The 20,819-nt window shown below is 36.4% G+C and overlaps 1 protein-coding gene across 3 annotated transcripts in view; it reads right to left on the bottom strand.

Annotated features, from left to right (window-relative positions):
* The window catches only part of MAP4K5 (mitogen-activated protein kinase kinase kinase kinase 5), a 144,098-nt gene that overhangs the window by 43,620 nt on the left and 79,659 nt on the right, over positions 1 to 20,819 (bottom strand). For all 3 annotated transcript variants that reach the window (XM_082384816.1, XM_082384817.1, XM_082384818.1), the window contains exons 14-15: positions 10,068 to 10,146; positions 825 to 883 (exon numbers count right to left, since the gene is read on the bottom strand). In XM_082384816.1, coding sequence (XP_082240942.1) covers positions 825 to 883; positions 10,068 to 10,146 — 138 coding nt within the window. The remainder of the gene's footprint in view (positions 1 to 824; positions 884 to 10,067; positions 10,147 to 20,819) is intronic.

The following is a 20,819-nucleotide window of genomic DNA, read 5'->3' as shown; positions in this document are numbered from 1 at the left end:
CATACTTATAGCTTAAAATGTGACAAGCCCTCTTTACCAATATACTAGTATATTCCAAAGCAAAACAGAAAAATGTTAACTTTGAATTATGTGCATCACTACTCCATTAGCGTGGAGAACTAAACACTGTATTATTCAATCATCTTTAATTTACTGGTGCCATACTTTTTCTGACTAGCATGGAAATTGATAATTTATTGTCCAGCAACACATACAGTAGGAAGAGCACCACTTGCAGATGTTAAGAATGAAGAGATCCATTAACAGAAGACAATTACTCTAAAAACTATACTTTTACTATTAGTTAAAAATAAAGTAGATGTTAGGATAACATCTAGGTTGACTCTAATAATATCTTGCTCTATCTATTGTTTCTTTCGTTTTAGTTAAGGAAAGGGTTAACCAAATAGTAATCTCAAAATAAGAGCAATGGTTAAAAAAAAAAAAATGAAGCTATATTAACAAATAAATATTAAAAACAGTAAGGCAATGCAAAATCGTACTACAAATCTAACAGAATCAGTAAGTAAAAAGATCCTGAGAGCTTAAAGCTAAGGATCAAATTCCATATACTTAATAAATTCATGTGAATTCTTCAAAAGACTCAGAAGTGTCAAAATGAATGGTTAAAATGGTATATTACACACTGTACCCTAGTCAAAATACACCTAACTAGAAGCGTTTTCAAACTTTAATGTGTGAAATACGTTATTAAAATCAATGTTCTGAAGAGTGTATTACTTTGTTCTTCAGTCAAAGTACACCTGACTATAACTTTTCTCAAATTTTAATGTGTAAAATACTTTAAAAGTCATTATTCCTACCATTTCATCCCGTGCTTCTGTTTCTTTTCTCAGAGGAGGCTCAAATTGTAATTTGTCAACTGTAAAATATAACATATATTCACAAATTCTATCTTAAAGGATCAATCCTGGAAATGTGATGAGAAGCATGTGTACTGGGGAGGGGGGAAGGGAGAGAGGAGAAGAGAAGAAAGAGGAAAAGACAAAAACTCTTAATTTTTTACTACAGAGGACCCCTTCCTTTATGCTCGCCAAAAGAAAGTAACAATTTGGTATCTTCCTAACAATTCTACTTAATTGTTGGTCAGAATCAGGAAATTAAACAGCAATTTTGTATATAAAAGATTTTAAAAAATTAATTAAAAGTAGGTGACTAAGCAAACATTTAAGGATGTTTCTATCTAGGCTATAGACTCTGTCTTGAGACTAATTTAAACTACAACTTTATGGTAGGATGAACCCCCCCGCCCTGCCAAATCACCTATAATTATCTAAAAAGAACAAATATTTGTCAAATTAAATATTACTATGGCATTCAGGAATCTAATATTATATTTTCCTAAATGTGTATTTTATTTGGCCTAATGAGACCAATTTTAGAATTATTCCTAATAGTCAAAGAGTAACTTCTTTTATATGAAATAGTCTATAAATCAGAGAAAAGGATGGCTTATTATCTACTCATAAAGTACACAGAATTTTAAAATTCTAAGATATAATGTGACTAAAAGACCAAAAAAATTAAAATATACACTTGCATCACAGAGATACAAGTTTCCTAAATACAATCTTGGTAAACAAAATACACTAAAAAAAAGCACTTTCAAAAAGTATCTAGTTGTCTTTATTCCTAAAACCAAAATTTGTAAAGCAATACAGAGTACTTATATAATTCATTACACTAAATAAAAACATTAAGTCATAAAATTTTCCTTCTTGTTTTTGTTTCGCAAATTTTATTAAAATATAACACACATAAAAGTGCACCTGTCATAATCAATGAATTTTCACAAACTGAGCACTTACATAACCAGAAGCCAGACAGAGACAACATTACCAGACCCCAAACACTCCCATTTACTCCCCACTCCAAGGATAGCTGCTTTCCTGACTTCTAGCACCATGCATTAGTTCTGCTTGTTTCTGAGCTTTGTAGATTGTTCTTTCTCATTGCTATACCGTACACTCTTCCTTTATGGGAATATGCCATAATTTATTTACCCATTCTACTGGTGGTGGGTATTCAGGTAGTTTCCAGTTAGGGGCTATTACAAACAGTGCTGCAACCAACATTCTAATAAGTGTCTTGTAGGTGAACATGTGGGCATGTTTCTGTGTGTATCTGGCAGTAGAATTGCTATCTTAAGGTAGACAAGTATTCAGCTCTAGGAAATGCTTTCACTTTTCCAAAATGGGGGTGCCAATTTCCAAAGCAGCAAGGAATGTAAGTTTGATTGATTGAGTTTTGCAGTTTTTGTCTGTACACTGCATGAACACATTTTGGGTACCTTCCCAGAGGGAGGGAGGGAAGGGAGGGAAGGAAGGGAAGGGAGGGAGGGAGGGAGGAAGGAAGGGTGGGAGGGAGAGAGGGAGGGCGGGCCACATCAAAGATCCCAGGAGAGCCACAGAATTTTCTGAAGGCAAACCTTCCCCTTCCTTGACTACAATGTGAATTAAATGATAGACTTGTGGAGGATTTCATTTATAATTCCTTCAAAATGAGTTAGCTCTGCTATGTACTAAATGGATTATGCGTGAATCCCAAAACAAATCCAACAGCAATTAATGTTTTAATAAACTGGTTGCTAGTGTATGCAATACCCACAGTGCGTCAGGAGGGATTGTATTATAGTTAGAAACGTTAATTAGGTGTTTGTTATTGTCAAACTAAATTTTAAAAATATGGACTGCTTCACGAATTTGCATGTCATCCTTGCGCAGAGGTCATGCTAATCTTTCTATTGTTCCAATTTTAGTATACGTGCTGCCGAAGCGAGCACCATAAAATTTTCAAAGACATTCCATAAAATATAGTATCTACTTTTCAAAAATAATCTAAAATAAAAGAAGTTGTTCATTAATGACTTACTTCTTAAAATAATTTAAAAACATCTTAATTCAAGAGCCATTACTATAATTCACGAAGAACCACTTCACTCATTTGAGACAGAGATGAGTTAAAGTTTTTTTTTTTTTTTTTGGTCACAACTAGAAATACTGGCAAGCAGGTCTAGAGATAAATTATAAAAGGCATAAATATGGAAAGGAAAGAAAGAAAATATTTTCAATAATTACATAATCAGCAAATTTCAAGGCTTAAAAAATTACCAGAGAAAAATGAGCTCATAAATTTCAATTAAACATATAGTAAAATATCAACTGCATCCATCCATACCAGTATCAGTGATTGAAAATAAAAATTTCAATTTCATTTCTTTTATATCAGCATAAACATTTAAGATGTTTAACTTTAACATGTAAGAAAAGTATTCCTTAAAAAAAATCAAATTCCTTATGACAAGTCTAAAATTACTACAGCCACACTTTATGGCAAAGAATGCTAGAGTCTCCAGTATCATTGTTCTGTATGCAAGAACGGACTCCAAGTTGTTTTGTTTTGCTTTAAAGAAAATCCTGGCAGTACCTTTGGGTGTGTCTTTGGCTTATAAAAATACAAAGATGGGGAGGTCTTCTATTGTACATCCTCATTTATCTCCACAAGATGTTACTTATTATAGGCATAATAATTATAGGTATAATAAGTAACAGGAATTAGACTTACCCTTTTGCTATAAACAACTACAACATATAACCCAAATATGTGTGTGCATACAAGCTATATGAAGCAATTATTTGAGGCAATGGATTAACAGACATCACAGGGTTGTAATCCTTGAAAGATGGTGTTAAGATCCCCACTCACCCATGCAGGTGATGCAATGACCTACCAGTTAATTTATGCTTTAAACACTCTAAAGAGATCAAAATCCAGACACTCAATGTTGTATCACAACATCCAAGATACAATAAAAAAATGACTAAAGAAGTAGAAGAAAAATACAAATCATAACCAGTTTAAAAAAATAGATATTATAGACTCAGAGATGACACAGATGTTGAAATTAGCACACAAGGACTTTAAAACATCTATTATAAATATATTCAAGGATTTAAGAGAAAAGATGGACACAATAAGTAAACAGATGGAAATTATCAGTAGAGAGATAGAAACTATACATGTATGTGTATTATATATGTATGTAACCATCCATCCATTTTTCTTCCTATCTATCTATCTATCTATCTATCTATCTGTCTATGTATCTATCTATCTCAATGAAAGTCTAGATCCAGAAAATACAGTATCTGAAATAAAATTCACTGATGGGCTTAAACAGCAGACTGAACACTACAGAAAAAAAGGTCAATGAACTTAAAATTAGGGCAATAGAAACTAAACTTAAGTATAGAGAACAAAAACACCTTATGTGTGTTTACGGGGGTCAGGGAGAACAGAGCCTCAGTGACCTATGAAACAACATCAAGTGGTCTAACATGTAACTGGAGTCCCAGAAGGAGAAGAGAGAATCTGGGACAGAAAAACTGAAGAAACAGTGTCCCCAATTTGAAGAAAAACATCAATTCATAGATCTAAGAAACTCAATAAACACCAAATAGAACAAACAAAAAGAAAAATGCACCTAGGCACATCACAGTCAAATTGCTAACAAAGCAACAAACAAAAAAATCCACAAAAGTTTCAAGGTATAGTACCTATTAAGAATCCAACTGATGCACTTAAATACTTGCTATTCTGTGCCTTTAAAAAAAAATCTGAATTGATGTCATGGATTGTGTTGCAACCTGCAGCTTAAAAAATACCAATGTAGAAGAACATATGGGTATGCTATACTTCAGATAATTTTTCATAAATAGTTTTCCTGACAACAAATGCTTTTGTTTTGGTTATTGTATGTCTATTTCTAGGATGGATCAAAGGTTGTTTAAAAAGGCTCAACTTTAACAATGGTCAAAAAATGCTGCTTGAGTTTGTGTTTCCTACCTGGGAGAGCTCTAATTACTTACCTAGTAAACACTCACTTCTCTAGAACTGTTACTAAGGAGATTTGTGAGACAATACATCTCAAAATCTCTATCACCTTTATCATCCCCAGTCTTCACATGAAATAAAAAGGACAAATGGAATTTTCAAACTTAAGTTGGGTAAACTTTCAGAAATTCTTAGATCTCCTTAGCCTAAAGTAGGTTTTGCTTCTTTGTTTGGCTTGAAAGAAAATGAGGTCAATTCCCTAGGAGCCCATTAACCCTCTCCCAATGAACCCAAAACTGAGCATCTTATACATCTGGGAATACTGCCCCCAACTCCAGTTTCTACATTATTACAGACTAATATAGCTGAGACTTGTACAGTACACACAGTTTTATACTCAAACATGTCCAAGAAGTGTTTCCTCTGAATAACCTTTTCATGGTTTAGAACTCAGAAACTGCCTTCTGGAAAACTTCTCTCTAACCTCAATAAACAGAATCTTGCCAGGTACTGTTAACAACTAACACAACAGTAAAACAGGGTGATGATCCTTGTATTCCTGTCTCTTAATTATAGAGACATGGGCCAATTTAAATCAATGCAAGATTGTCTTAGTAGGACATGTCAAACTGGAGATGAAAAAAAATCTTCAGAAGTAGATGACTGCAAAAATCAGTTTCTACACAAGTCTGTTGAATCTAGCTGATGACAACGTGAAATGAATCATTTGCCCAAGACCCACGGAAAAAGATGACCGAAGACACTGATTATCATACTTTAATGTGCATACTATAGCTCTTGAGCTACATTTTTTCTTCCTTTGCGAGCTGAAACTTTTGGATTGTTGACAGACTTGTTACCTATTAATCATGATACCTGTAGAGTCTTTATTCTTTTTTTTTTTTTTTAATTAATTAATTTATTTATTTATTTATTTATGGCTGTCTTGGGTCTTCGTTTCTGTGCGAGGGCTTTCTCTAGTTGTGGCAAGCGGGGGCCACTCTTCATTGCGGTGCGCAGGCCTCTCACTATCGCGGCCTCTCTTGTTGCGGAGCACAGGCTCCAGACCCGCAGGCTCAGTAACTGTGGCTCACGGGCCTAGTCATTCCGTGGCATGTGGGATCTTCCCAGACCAGGGCTCGAACCCGTGTCCCCTGCATTGGCAGGCAGACTCTCAACCACTGCGCCACCAGGGAAGCCCGAGTCTTTATTCTTAATACTGCTCTGTGTAACCTTAGTGAGTCCTTGGTATGAGTCCAAATACCTGGCTAAAATTTACTTGTGAGTCAGCTAAAATCATACACTTAAACTGACAGTTGGGCAGTCATTTTCTTTGTTGATACCTCTCATATCCCTTTGGTGCCAATTCTTTGTAATTAGTTGGCTTCCTAGGTAACTGTGAAACCGAGCAGGACCCTATGGGGCTCCTGGGCACGGAAGCCTTTCTGTCCCCTGTCTCTTGACTCCAGCCTCCATGACCTTCCTTGAATTCCAGAGGGCAGATTCGAACTGTTGCTAATCCGGGCAGGGATGCAAAGACAAGGGAGGGGCAGCCAGGGAACAACAGTGCAGCCTTGGGACAGGGTCCTGGTTCCACCTCAAGGGATACACATAACAATGCCTTTAAGCTCTTTTAAGAGGTCAGCATTCTTCATACCAGAGAAAGACCACCTGAGGCTACATTAAAAGAACCAGAGAAGCTCATTAAGATTACCTGAGGCCAGATTAGAAGAATGGAGGCCCTGCACACACTCTAATCTTATCAGCAAACCCACCCTTGAACGGTTGTTATAAAACTCCTCATCAAATCCTCCCAGGTCGGGACACACAGTTTTTAGGGGCAGGAGCCCTCTATGTCGCCCTTTGCCTGGCAAAGCAATAAAGCTATTCTTTTCTACTTCACCCTAAACTCTGTCTCCAAGATTCGATTTGGTACCAGTGCACAGAGGCCGAGCTTTCGGCATCAACTGGACTCAACCAAAAAGTGACTTTTCAGATGAAAACTTTTTTTTTTTTAAAAATAGGGAATTTAGGTAACACACCCATATCTGGATCAGAATGAGAAAGTAATCTGCCTTGCCATTCATCAGACTGGGAGGACAGACACAAATCCAAATGCAAAGTCAAGAAGAAACAATGTTTCTCCCAAGGATATGCTGCATATGTAAAGTATCACATGATGACCCCCCCCTCTCTGAATTACCAATGCTATCTTACTGAGAAACATCATTCTCTAAAATCACAGACTGTCAGAAATTTTGCTGTAAGAAATCATATTCATTAAAATGAACCATTCCATTCTTGCCTGTAAGATTTAAGTCAGTGACAGAGAGAAGCAGCCTTAATTTCCAACCTACATACAGAGCTTCAAATAAAGGGGTTACTGAATACAACGTTCCAAGTTTCCAAGGAAACAGGCCTCTGAGTCTATTTTTACAGTATAGACTCTTTCATACACATCCCTACTTTGCTTTAAGGTTTCACCTAAATTTCACTTGAACTCCACTTTTTCCAAAAACCCTCTAACTCTTCTTTTCCTGTTTAATGAGATGTTCCATGGTTCCTCTGGTACTGTGTTCTCCCTCATTGCAAGGAGTCAATAAACCTGACTTTGTTGGACTATACATTTGTCCCTGGTGGTCTTAGGTCAGTCCAGGATCATAATAATTAGTTATGTCCACTAAAAACACATAGTAAGGATGATTATAGTAATCATAATAGCCCCAAACTGTAAACAAATCAAATGCCTGTCAAGTAAAGAATGGATAAATTGTGGTATAATCATACAATGAAATATTACATTACAATGAAAACAATAAACTATTATTTCTACACATGACATGAATGACTCTCACAGACATAATGTTGAGCAAAAGAAATCAGGCAAAAAAGGTGCATATTGGTTGATCCTATTTATCTGAAGATCAAGATCAGGTAAAAACCAATCTACAGTGACAGAGATCAGAATAGTGATTAGCCTGGGCAGCGGGAGGGCAGGGGGATACAGGAAGATGGAAGGGTATTGATTGTGAAGGAGCATGAGGAAGCCTTCAGAGATTCTGATAATGTTCTATATCTTGACCTGGGTGGTAGTTTCATGAGTGTATACAAATTTAAAAATTCATTGTGCAGTACACTTAAGCAGTTTACTGTATGTGAGTTATCAGATCAATTTAAAAAACTGAAACAAAAAACTAAGAATAGAACTAACTAGGTGTGTATGAAATCTATCAAACAAACAAAAACAAAACTATAAAATGCTCCTGATGGACACGAAAGAAGACTTGGGAGAATTTAAAGATAAATCGACCAATAAAATGAACTTCAATTCTACTGTCTTCTGTCTGGTACATGAAGCACATAGGGCTCACTCCATGAAGATATTAGTACTCCGGACACTTATAAAAGAACTAAGTCCTGAGCTCTCTGAGGAAGCCTGTTTTGATTAAGAAGACAGAATATCATAAAGATGTCAACTCTCCCAAAGTTAGTGTACAAATTTATGAGATCTCAGTAAAAACACTGATATTTTTTTAACTTGGTAAGCTGATTCTTACATTTATGTAGGGAAAATACAATAGCCAAATATCATAATAAAAAAGTATAGCAATATGGTGTTTGTGTGTGTGTTTGTGTGGAGGGGGTGAGGGACAGTAGGAGGAGGATTATTTCTATCACATTTTAACAGGTATTATAAAGACATAATAATCAGAAGTATGTGACCAGCACAGGACTAGGTACATTAATGCAACAGAATAGAATTTCCAGAAAAAACCCTAAAATATATGTGGCAATTTAGTACATAATAAAGATGGCATATCAAATCTATTAGCAAAAATATCAAGTTTTTAATAAATAGCATTGAGGCAAACAGGTAGATATTTAGAATGAAACTGAAGTTGAATTCATATTTCATACCTTCTACCAAATAAGTTAATACCTTATATCAAACATTTAAATATTAAAAACATGAAACTGTAAAATGCAAGAAGAAACAATAGGAAAATCCTTTTATAACCTTAAAATCAGGAAGACCTTACTAAATATGACACAAAAGACAAAAGCTATACAAGAAAAGATACACTTAGACTACATTAATTGAATACTATACAGCTGCATAAAATAAACACAATAGCTTTTAAGGGAATATAACTTTGCTACTTTTCTGTCTGGTATTGGAAGCCCAGAGAGTTCATTGGGGATTATATAAGAAGATAGCATAAGAACATATCAACAATCTGGGACTAACAAACACAGAAAATCTTCAACTATCGGTGTAACTATGAAAAGATCTGACTGAAACAACTGATATGGGAAGGACATTCTAACTCTCCAATGACCTAGATTTCCAAAGCTGTATCCAGAAAGCTAGAAATGTCTGGTTTCAAAAAAACAAAATGCTCATCTGCAATAATTCTAATTAGCCTAAATATATAATAAATTATCTTCCTCCATTATGGTTTATAATTTTTATTTATGGCTTATTTTAATGTAAACTTTTTTTGAAACAATTATGCATTTAAGTCAATATACTTATACCTAAAAATTCTTTGCAAATCTGTTCTTCCAAATTAATGTGGCTAAAATGACAAATATTGTTAATATAAAATTTTCGTCAATGATTTATTGAATAAAAATCAATTTCCCCCTTTAAATATGCATTTTAGAAAATATTCACCTTATTGTTACCTTGACTTAAAAAACTGAAACCAACCCAAAGGTCCAACAATAGGAGTTACAATACATCAACTCAATAAAAGAGGATAAAACCATTAAACATAATGGTTACAAAGCCTAGGCTAATACATAGAAAATACTTCTGACTATGTTAAGCAAAATTTTATGTATAGTATAAATTCAGTCATGTAAAACTATATGTGAAAAAACGTGAAGGAAATTCAGCAAAATATTATCTGTGGGCTGGTGTTGGGTGATATGATTATGGGCAATGTTAATTTTCTACTTTTTTCCTCTTTCAAATTTTCTGCAATAGACATATATTGACTTTATAATTAGAAAATAAAAACTATTTAATTATAAAACCAAGAGAATTCCATTACAAGCCAGAAAAGCAGCCTTTATTTTAGAGGTATCCTGTTATGTTAAAGTATGCAGCCACAGTTAGTGAGATTTTATTATTCCAAAAAATTCCACAAGAACACCCAGCTCAACCCTCCAAAACCACCAATTGTAAATGTATACCAAACACATACAATTTATTTCTGAAGCTGTCCGTTCAGCTCTGGCATTCCTGTTCGTAGATCTAATGGTATGACGAATGATTGCATGGGGCTGTGAATATAAACATAATACATATACTTTAAAAAAATTCAGTGACAAAGTTAGAAGGTCAAACTTTCTCTTTTTAACTAAATTATTATTTTTTTGACAAGCATGACTACTTACTAATAAATTGTAGGATAAATATTTTAAAAAATGAACACTGGGCTTCCCTGGTGGCGCAGTGGTTGAGAATCTGCCTGCCAATGCAGGGGACACGGGTTCGAGCCCTGGTCTGGGAAGATCCCACATGCCGCGGAGCAACTAGGCCCGTGAGCCACAACTACTGAGCCTGCGCGTCTGGAGCCTGTGCTCCGCGACAAGAGAGGCCACGACAGTGAGAGGCCCGCGCACCGCAATGAAGAGTGGCCCCCACTCGCCACAACTAGAAAAAGCCCTCGCACAGAAACGAAGACCCAACACAGCCATAAATAAATAAATAAATAAATAAATAAGTTTATAAAAAAAAAAATGAACACTAAGATACTTTAAAAGTGTATTCATTTAGTCCATGTTTATACTGTATAAAATACTGAAGAGATGCAAAGAAAATCAGATGGAAATGTCACCTTCAAAAGAGCTTATAGTCTAGGAAGATAAGACACACAAACACTTATAATATTAGAAAAGGATAAGTGGCATTCATTAAGATTATTATTAATGCCCCGGGGAAGAAGAAATGACCTCCACCTGAAGGGGTAAAGAAATTCTTCATGACAGAGCTGTAATCTTATGTGAGGCCTTAAAGGACAAGTAGGCACTGAATGTGCAGCAAGGTGGGAAAAGCATTTTAGACAGCACAAAGAATATGAACAAAGTGATACAAGAAAAAAAGGAAATTGTGGAGTGTTTAGGGGAATTGGAGTTGGTTATTATGTGACTGCAGTGAACATTAAGTGAAGAGATGACAAAGCTGGAAAGACAGACTTGAGGATGAGCCACATCATGAAAGGCTCTGAATGTCCTAGCAAAATTTCTTGGCAAAAGAATTTTTTGGAGATTCTACAGAAAGGGAGTGCCGTCACAAGAGTCAGCTTTAAGAGTAACCTGATTAAGTATGTAAGAGGGTATGGAGGGAAGAAATACTGCATGGAGGGAGACTGAGTAAGAGTACTGTAGTAAACCAAGGGAGAAAGCTTACCACTTCCACCCTTTTGTACAAGCTCCTGATCTTTTGAAACAATGCCTTCAGCTCAACCCCTATCTACCAAATTTCTGATGACTCATTCTCATTCACTGATGACTCGGACAGTGGCTCAGATGTCTTTTTCCCTACTTTAAGACCCACCATCATACCAAAGGACTTCAAAAGACCATTGCTCTGGATTTAAGTTTTCTGACCTCATCTCTGAAGAACTTCTACCATACTTCAATGCACTCTACACTACTAAGATCATATCCTGGACTCTGTCATCCGCTCTGATATATGAATTCACATAATACTCCAAACTTCTCATCCTTTGAGCTTACTCTCTCATTTACTCCAATAATTTTTAAATGCTCACACTGAACTCTCAAGTCTATCAATCCATTACTTTCTCACTCTCCACATGCATTTCTCCTATCTTCACTTTTCTTCCTATCCAGTTTAGAGCTGGTGGTCCATAATTTCAAGCAATCTCTTGCATATATCCTAAATTTGATTTGCCTCCCCTCCCCAACCCCTGCTGTCCTTCTGTACACTGGCATACCAAAATGACAACCCTGGATGACTTAAACTACCTACCTTTGGTTAATATCTGAAGTACCAATCACTGCTGGAGGAAAATTACACATTGAAAATTAATCTCACCTGAGCCTTAAACTTTGCCCACAAACATTTCTCTAGTCATTTAACCCATCCATTCTCCTCAATTACTATTTCATAGCTTCACCACACTTTTCAAACCCACCTCCTCCACACTTTCAGGAGACGACATTGCCACCTAGCTCACAAAGAAAACAGAAGTCAAACAGAAGATAACTTCTAGCTATACTCTCAAACTATCTTCCTCTTTAATGCAAGGAAAGAAGTATTTCTTTTTTTTGTTAATCTGAAATATATTTAACGCACAATATTATGTTAGCTTCCGATGTACTACAGAATTATTTGACATTTGTATACATTAAGACGTGATCACCACTATAAGTGTAGTAACCATCTGTCCCCATACAAAATTAATATTATTGACCATATTCCTTATGCTGTATATAAAACCCTGTGACTTAATTATTATATTACTGGAGGTCTGTACCTCTTAATACCCTTCACCTATTTTGCCCACACCCACAAGCCTCCCTTCTGGCAAACACCTGTTTCTTCTCTGTATCTGAGTCTGTTTTCATTTTATTTTGTTTTGCTTTTTAGATTCCACATATAAATAAGATCATGTGGTATCCGTCTGACTTATTTCATTAGCATAATAGCTTCTAGATCCATCCATGTTGTCAAAAATGAGAAGATTTCATTTTTAATGGCTAAGTGATATTCCACTGAATATATACACACCATATCCTCTTTATCCATTAGGTTGCTTCCATATGTTGGCTATTGTGAGTAATGTTGGTACATGTATCTTTTCAAATTAGTGTTTTTGTTTTCTCCAGGTAAATACCTAGAAATGAAATTGCTAGATAATATGGCAGTTATGTTTTTAATTTTTTGAGGAACCTCCATACTGTTTTCCATAGTGGATGCACCAATTTACAATCCCACCAGCAATAACACAAGGATTCCCTTTTTTTCCACATCCTTGTCAACATTGTTATTTGCTGTCTTCTTAATGCTAGCCATTCTGACAAGTGTGAGGTGATAGCTCATTGCGGTTTTGATTTGCATTTCCCTTATGATTAGTGATGTTGAGCATTTTTCATGTGTCTACTGGCCATCTGTGTGTCTTCTTTGGAAAAAATGTCTATTCAGGTCCTCTGCCCATTTTTTATTCGGGTTTTTTTTTTTGATATTCAGTTGTATGAGTTCTTGGTATATTTTGGATATTAACCCCTTATCAGGATATATCATTTGCAAATATCTTCTCCCATTAAGTAAACGACCCTTTCGTTGAGTTTTCTTTGCTGTGCAAAAACTTTTTAGTTTGATGTAGTCCCATTTGTTTATTTTTGCTTTTGTTTCCCTTGCCTGAGGAGACATATACAAAAAAATAATGCTAAGACTGATGTCAAAGGCCATACAACATATGGTCTTTTTCTATGTTTTATGGTTTCAGGTCTTACATTTAAGTGTTTAATCCATTTTGAGTTCTTTCTTGTATATGATATGAGAAAGTAGTTTGGCTTGATACTTTTGCATGTAGCTGTCCAGTTTTCCCAATACCATTTATTGGGAATATACCACTGTATATTCTTGCCTCCTTTGTCATAGATTAATTGCCCATATAAATGTGGGTTTATTTCTGGGCTCTCTATTTTGTTTCATTGATCTATATGTCTGTGGTAGTGCCAGTACCACACTATTTGGATTACTGTAGCTTTGTGATATAGTTTGAAATCAGGGAGTCTGCTTCCTCCAGCTCCATTTTTCTTCCTCAAGTTGCTTTGGCTATTTGGGGTCTTTTGTACTTCCACACAAATTGTAGAATTGTTCGTGCCAGTTCTGTGAAGAATGCCATTGGTATTTTGATAGGGATTGCACTGAATCTGCAGACTGCCTTGGGCAATATGGTCATTTTAACAATATTAATTCTTCCAATCCAAGAGCACAGTATATTTTTCCATTTGCTTTTTTTTTTTTTTTAGGCTGTGCCGTGGGGCATGTGGGATCTTAGTTCCCCAACCAGGGGTCAAACCCATGCCCCCTCCATTGGGAGTACAGAGTCTTAACCACTGGACTGCCAGGAAAGTCCCTATTCTTTCTGATGCAATTGTAAATGGGATTGTTTTCTTAATTTCTCTGATAGCTCTTTTTTAGTGTATAGAAATGCAACAGATTTCTGTATATTAATTTTGTCTCCTGCAACTTTACTGAATTCATTTATTAGTTCTAATAGTTGTTTTTTTCTTTTTTACTGCATCTTTAGGATTTTCTATATATACTATCACGTTATATGCAAACAGTGACAGTTTTACTTCTTCTTTTCTAATTTGGACTCCTTTTCCTTATGTTTCTTGTCTGACTGCTGTGGCTAGGACTTCCAATACTATACTGAATAAAAGTGGCAAGAGTGAGCATCCTTGTCTTGTTTTTGATCTTAGAGGAGATACTTTTAGCTTTCCACTGTTGAGCATGATGTTGGCTGTAGTTTTGTCATATAGGGTCTTTATTATGTTGGGTATGCTCTCTTTATACACACTTTGATGAGAGTTTTTAACATAAATGGATGTTGAACTTTGTCAAAACTTTTTTCTGCATCTACTGAGATGATCATGATTTTTGTTCTTCAGTTTGTTAACGTGGTGTCTCACATGGATTGATTTGTGGATACTGAACGATTCTTGTATCCCTGGGATAAATCCCACTTGATCATAGTGTATTATTCTTCTAACGTATTGTTGAATTCGGTTTGCTCATATTTTGTTGAGGATTTTTACATCTATGTTCATCAGTGATATTGGCCTGTAACTTTCTCTTCTTCTTCCTTTTTTTTTTTTTTGGTGGTGTCCTTGTCTGATTCTAGTATCAGGGTGATTCTGGCCTTGTAGAAAGAGTTCACAAGCATTCCTTCCTCTGCAATTTTTTGGAATAGTTTGAGAAGGATAGTTATTAACTCTTCTCTAAAAGTTTGGCAGAATTCACCTGTGAAACTGTCTGGTACTGGACTTTTGTTTGTTGGAAGTTTATTGTATTAATGATCCTATTTCCTTAATATAATCCATCTCTTCTTATTTTCTATTTCTTCCTGACTCAGTCTTGGGAGTTTGTACATCTCTAGAAATTTATCCATTTCTTCTAAGTTGTCCATTTTATTGGTGTATAATTGTTTGCAGTATTTTCTTATGATTCTCTCAATTATCTGTTGTGTCAGTAGTAACTTTATTTATGATTTTATTTGGATCCTCTCTCTTTTCTTCTTGATGAGTCTGGCTAAAGGTTTATCAATTTGTTTATCTTTTCAAAGAACCAGCTCTTAGTTTCATTGTTCTTTTCCATTTTTTTTTAAGTTTCTATTTCAGTTATATGTGCTCTGATCTTTATTATTTCTTTCCCTCTACTAACTTCTGGTTTTGTTTGTTCTTCTTTTTCTAGTTCCTTTAGGTGTATGGTCAGATGTTTGGGATTTTTCTCGTTTCCTGAGGTAGACATCTATCCCTAAAAACTTCCCCTTTAGAACTGCCTTTGCTGAATGCCATAGGTTTTGGATGGTTGTGTTTCTATTTTCATTTGTCTCCAGTTATTTTTTGATTTCCTCTTTGGTTTCTTCAGTGACCCCTTGGTTGGTTAATAGCATATTATTTAGCCTCCACATGTTTGTGTTTTTTGTAGTTTGTTTCTTGTAGTTGATTTCTGGTTTTACACTGTTATGGTCAGAAAAAATGCTTGGTATGATTTCAATCTTAAATTTATTGAGCCTTGTTTTGCGGCTTACCATGTGATCTATCCCGGAGAAGGTAGCACTTGAAAGCATATATACTTTGCTGCTTTTGGATAGAATGTTCTATTTTATCTATTAAGTTCATCTGATCTAATGTGTCATTTAAAGCCAGTGTTTCCTTCTTTCTGGATCTTCTGTCCATTGATGTAAGTGGTGTATTAAATTCCCCTACTACTATTGTGTTACTGTCAATTTCTCCCTTTACATTTATTAACATTTGCTTTATATATTGAGGTGCTCCTATTGGGTGCATATATATTTACAATTGTTACATCTTCTTGGACTGATCTCTTGATCACTGTGTAATGTCCTTCTTTGCCTCTTGCTACAGTCTTTGTTTTAAAGTCTAATATAAGCATTGCTACCCCAGCTTTCTACAGATTTCCATTTGTGTGGAATACCTTTTCCCATCCCTTTACTCCATCTGTGTGTGTCTTTAGATCTGAAGTGAGTCTCTTGTAGGCAGTATATATAGGGGTCTTATTTTTGGGTCCATTCATCCATTCTATGTCTTTTTTAAAAAATTTATTTTAAAAAATTTTATTTATTTTTATTTTTGGCTGCACGCGGGCTTTCTCTAGTTGCGGCAAGTGGGGGTTACTCTTCGTTGCAGTGCACGGGCTTCTCATTGCAGTGGCTTCTCTTGTTGCACAGCATGGGCTCTAGGTGTGTGGGCTTCAGTAGTTGTGGCACGTGGGCTCAGTAGTTGTGGCTTGCAGGCTCTAGAGCGCAGGCTCAGTAGCTGTGGTGCACAGGCTTACTTGCTCCGTGGCATGTGGGATCTTCCTTAACTAGGGCTCAAACCCATGTCCCCTGCATTGGCAGGTGGATTCTTAACCACTGCACCACCAGGGAAGCCCTCAATATCTTTTGAATGGAGCATTTAGTCCATTTACACTTAAAGTAATTATTGATAGGTATGCAGGTGTTGCCATCTTGTTAACTGTTTTCTGGTTGTTTTTGTAGTTCTTTTTTGTTCCTTTCTTTTGCTCTCTTACCTTGTGATTTAATTACGAGTGTTATGTTTGGATTCCTTTTTCTTTAGGGTGTATTTATTATAGGTTTTTGGTTTGGGGTTACCATGAGGTTCACAGATAACAACAACAACACACATACACACACACAAATTATTTTAACCTGGTAATCTCTTAAGTTCAAACACATTCTAACAACCCTGAATTTTTACCCCCTACCTCTGCCTCACGTTTAATGCTTTTGACATCATGTTTTACATCTTTTTTGTTTTGTGAATACCTTAACTATTTACTGTGGATATAGATGATTTTACTATTTTTATTTTTTAACTTTCATACTAGCTTTATGAATGACTGGTCTACTACCTTTACTATATGTTTGCCTTTGCCAGTGAGATTTTTCCATTCGTAATTTTGATATTTCTAATAGTGGTCTTTTCTTTTTCACTTAGAGAAGTCCCTTGAAAATTTTTTGAAAGCTGGTTTAGTGGTGTTGAACTCTTAGTTTTTGCTTGTCTGTAAAACTCTTTATCTCTCCTTCAAAACTGAATGATAGCCTTGCCAAGCAGAGTATTCTTTGTTGTAGGTTTTTTCCTTTATCACTTTGAATTTAATGTGTCACTCCCTTCTGACCTGCAGAGTTTCTGCTGAAAAGTCAGCTGAGAATCTTATGGAAGTTCCCTTGTACATATCTAGTTGCTTTTCTCTTGATGCTTTTAAGATTCTCTATCTTCAATTTTTGACATTTTTATTATAATACGTCTTGGTATGAACCTTGGTTTCTCTTTTTCCAGGTTAGGAAAGTTTTCAGCTATTATTTCTTCAAATAAGTTCTCTGCTTCTTTCCCTCTTTTCTTCTTCTGGGATCCCTAGAATGTGAATGTTAGTACACTTGATATTGTCTCAGGGGTCTCTTAAACCACCCTCATTAAAAAAAATTCTTTTCTTTTTCCTCTTCAGCTTAGGTGATTTCCACTACTCAGTCTTCCAGTTCACTGATCCGTTCCTCTATATAACCAAATCTATTATTATTTCTTTCTAGTGTGTTTTTAATCTCAGTTATTGTAGTCTTCAGCTCTGTTTGATTCTCCTTTATATTTTCTAACTCTTTATTAAAATTCTTACTGTGTTCTTCCATCCCTCTCCTGCTTTCATTGAGCATCTTTACAATTATTACCTGAAACTCTTTATCAGTAGACTGTGTATCTTCTCTTTGTTTAATTTTTCTTGTGAGGTTTTGTCTTGTTCCTTTCTTTGGAACATAGTCCTCTGCCTCTGTTTGCCTAGTTCTCTGTGTTTATTTGTAAGTATTAGGTAGATCAGCTATGTTTCCTGAATTTGGGAGGAGTGGCGTTATGTAAGAGACATCCTATGGGACCCAGCAGCACACCCCTCTGGGCAGCAGAGCTATATACTCTAGGCACGTCCCCTATGTGGGCTCTGTGGGCCCTTCTGTTGTGGCAAGGCTGACCACTGTGGGTGTGCTGGTGGGTAGGCATGGCCTCCGGCCCAGTTGGCTGCTAGGACCTTACTGGTGTAGGGTCCCAGGGCTGGTGTTGGTCTACTGGTGGGCAGGGCCAGGTTCAAAGGTAGCTAGCTATGGGGACCAGGGAAGCTTGGGGTTGGTGCCAGCACACTGGTGGGCAGATAAGCCCCCAGCACTAATAGGGTAGCGGGAGGACTCCAAAATGGTGCTTGTCAGCATTGATGTCCTAGTGGTAGAAAAAACTCCCCAATACAGCTGTTGCCAGCATCTATATCTTTAGGGGGACTACCAGTTGTCTCCTGCCGCTCCAAGAGGTTCTGCAAGATCAGCAGGTGGGTTCCTTTCAAATTACTGGCTCTGTGCTAGGATTTGGACTATGTGAGACTTTGCATACGCCCCATAAGAGCAGAGTCTCTGTTTCCTACAGCCCTCTTGGCTCTCTTGTATGCAAGCCCAGGATGTCCTTCAAAGCCAGATGTTTTGGGGGCCCATCTTCCGAGTGCAGGACCCCTAAGCTGGGGAGCCCAATACAGGGCTCAGATGCTTTGCTCCTTGGGGAGAACATCTGCAATTGTAATTATCCTCCTGTCTGTGGGTCGCCTAACCAGGGAGGGGGGTCTTGACTATACCATGTCTCCACCTCTCCTACCCATCTCATTGTGGTTCCTTATTTATATCTTCAGTTGTGGAAAGTCTTTTATGCTAGTCTTCAGGTCATTCTCATAGATAGTTGAAATTTGGTGTGGCCATTGGAGGAGGTAAGTTCAAGGTCTTCAAGGCACCATCTATGCCACATTTCCCAAGAAAGCCTTTCAAGAAGTGTTTAAGATCAAGTCCCTCATTATAATCTAGATCTCACCTTCTCTTTCCTTTTCAAGGACTTTGCCTATTCACCTTGCTTCTTGACTATTCTATCTCTAACTATTGGATCCTTTTCATAAGCATCCTGTTTAAACTTTTTTGCCCCATATAAAAAAAAAAATTAATAGCCAAAAAATAGAGACAGAAGACAGACAAATCCACTGTCAACTCATTTTCCTCCAACTACTGCTCTATCTTATCCCCTTCTTTGACAACTAAATTTCAAAAATAAATTTATCTTTCACAACTAAATTTCATAAATAAATTTATTTTTCAAACCACTCCAACCTAGCTTCACCTCTAGTATTCTTATATTATCCTTTTAAAAAAATATTTATTTATTTATTTGGCTGCGTTGGGTCGTAGTTGCGGCACGCCGGATCTTCATTGTGGCATGCGCATTCTTTCGTTGCAGCACTCGGGCTTCTATCTAGTTGTGGCGCCCAGGCTCCAGAGCACACGGGTTCTCTAGTTGTGGCATACGGGCTCTAAAGTGCACAGGCTCAGCAGTTGTGGCATGCGGGCTTAGATGCCTTGCGGCATGTGGGATCTTAGTTCCCCGACCAGGGATTGAACCCACGTCCCCTGTATTGGAAGGTGGAATCTTAACCACTGGACCACCAGGAAAGTCCCTAAATTATCCCTTTAAAGTAATCAAACACCAACACCTGAATCCAAAGATTTCTTTAATGTACTTCTAGGCAGTATTCTTGTTGAAACTTTCCTACTTTTAATGTTCTTTATTAATCCTTTGCCATTCCTCTTAGCATACCAGATTTTTTAATTTGGGGGAGAAATTTCCCCCAAAAGCTGTCCTAGGCCTTCTTCTCATTCTACATGCTTCCCTTGGATGATCACATTTACTCTTTAAGGTATCAACTACAACCATTATATCTAATAACTCTCAAATTTATATCTCTAGTCCAAACTTTTCTCCCCAAGCTATAACCACATATCTAACTCCTAATGAGACTTCTCCATTTGGAAATCTGGTACAACATTAAAATTACCATATACAAAACTGAACTCACCTTTCTTCCCAAATCTGATCTTTAGTATTTCTATCTCAACAAGTGGCACTTTTATATCCACCCAGCTGTTCAAGTCAAAATCTGGGAGTAATGCTTTTATCATGCCCCTCCCTCATTTCTACATCCAATCACCAACTCTCTCATATAATTCTTTAATTAGTTCAGTTTTTCCCATCCTTTCCCTACCATCCTATTACAAAACATCAGTATCTCTATCCTGGATAACTTCAACAGTCTCTTAACAGGACTTTAGGAATGAAAACACCACTCTGAAGTCAGAGATCTTTAAAGAAAAAAAAATGCACATCTGATTACATCACTCCCTTACCCTTTAATGGTTGCTACTGCCCTTAAAGCCCCCAATTTTTTTCATTTGAAATGTCTAGCTTTGTGACCTCGTCTCCCACCAAATTCCTTCCTTGTTTTCTGCTCGAACAGACTAACTTTTCTTTAGTTCCTCAAGTATACCACACTCTCTCTTATCACTAGGGTTTTCAAACATGCTATTATTCCTTTTGCTCAGAACACTTCTGACTGGTCTTTTAATTACTATTTATCCTTCAGGCTTTCATCTTACATATTGCTTCTACAGTGAGTCCTTTCCTGTCCCTAAAATATGCCTGCATAGCACCCTGTATTTCCCATTTTGTAACAGTTATCACACTTGCAAATTATTTGTTGGTATTTCTAAATTTCCTTTGAGACCATTCTGTAAGTTCTTTGAAGATTGGGATCATGTCAATCTCATGCACTATTGTGTCTCCAACTGCCTGGAACAAGGTTTTGCATTTCAAGGACTAAAAAC

Source organism: Balaenoptera borealis, assembly GCF_965194805.1.
Source record: "Balaenoptera borealis genome assembly, chromosome: 3".
Classification (NCBI taxonomy): Eukaryota; Metazoa; Chordata; class Mammalia; order Artiodactyla; family Balaenopteridae; genus Balaenoptera; species Balaenoptera borealis.
The sequence above is the reverse complement of the archived record's forward strand: the minus strand, read 5'-3'. Positions and strand labels throughout refer to the sequence as shown.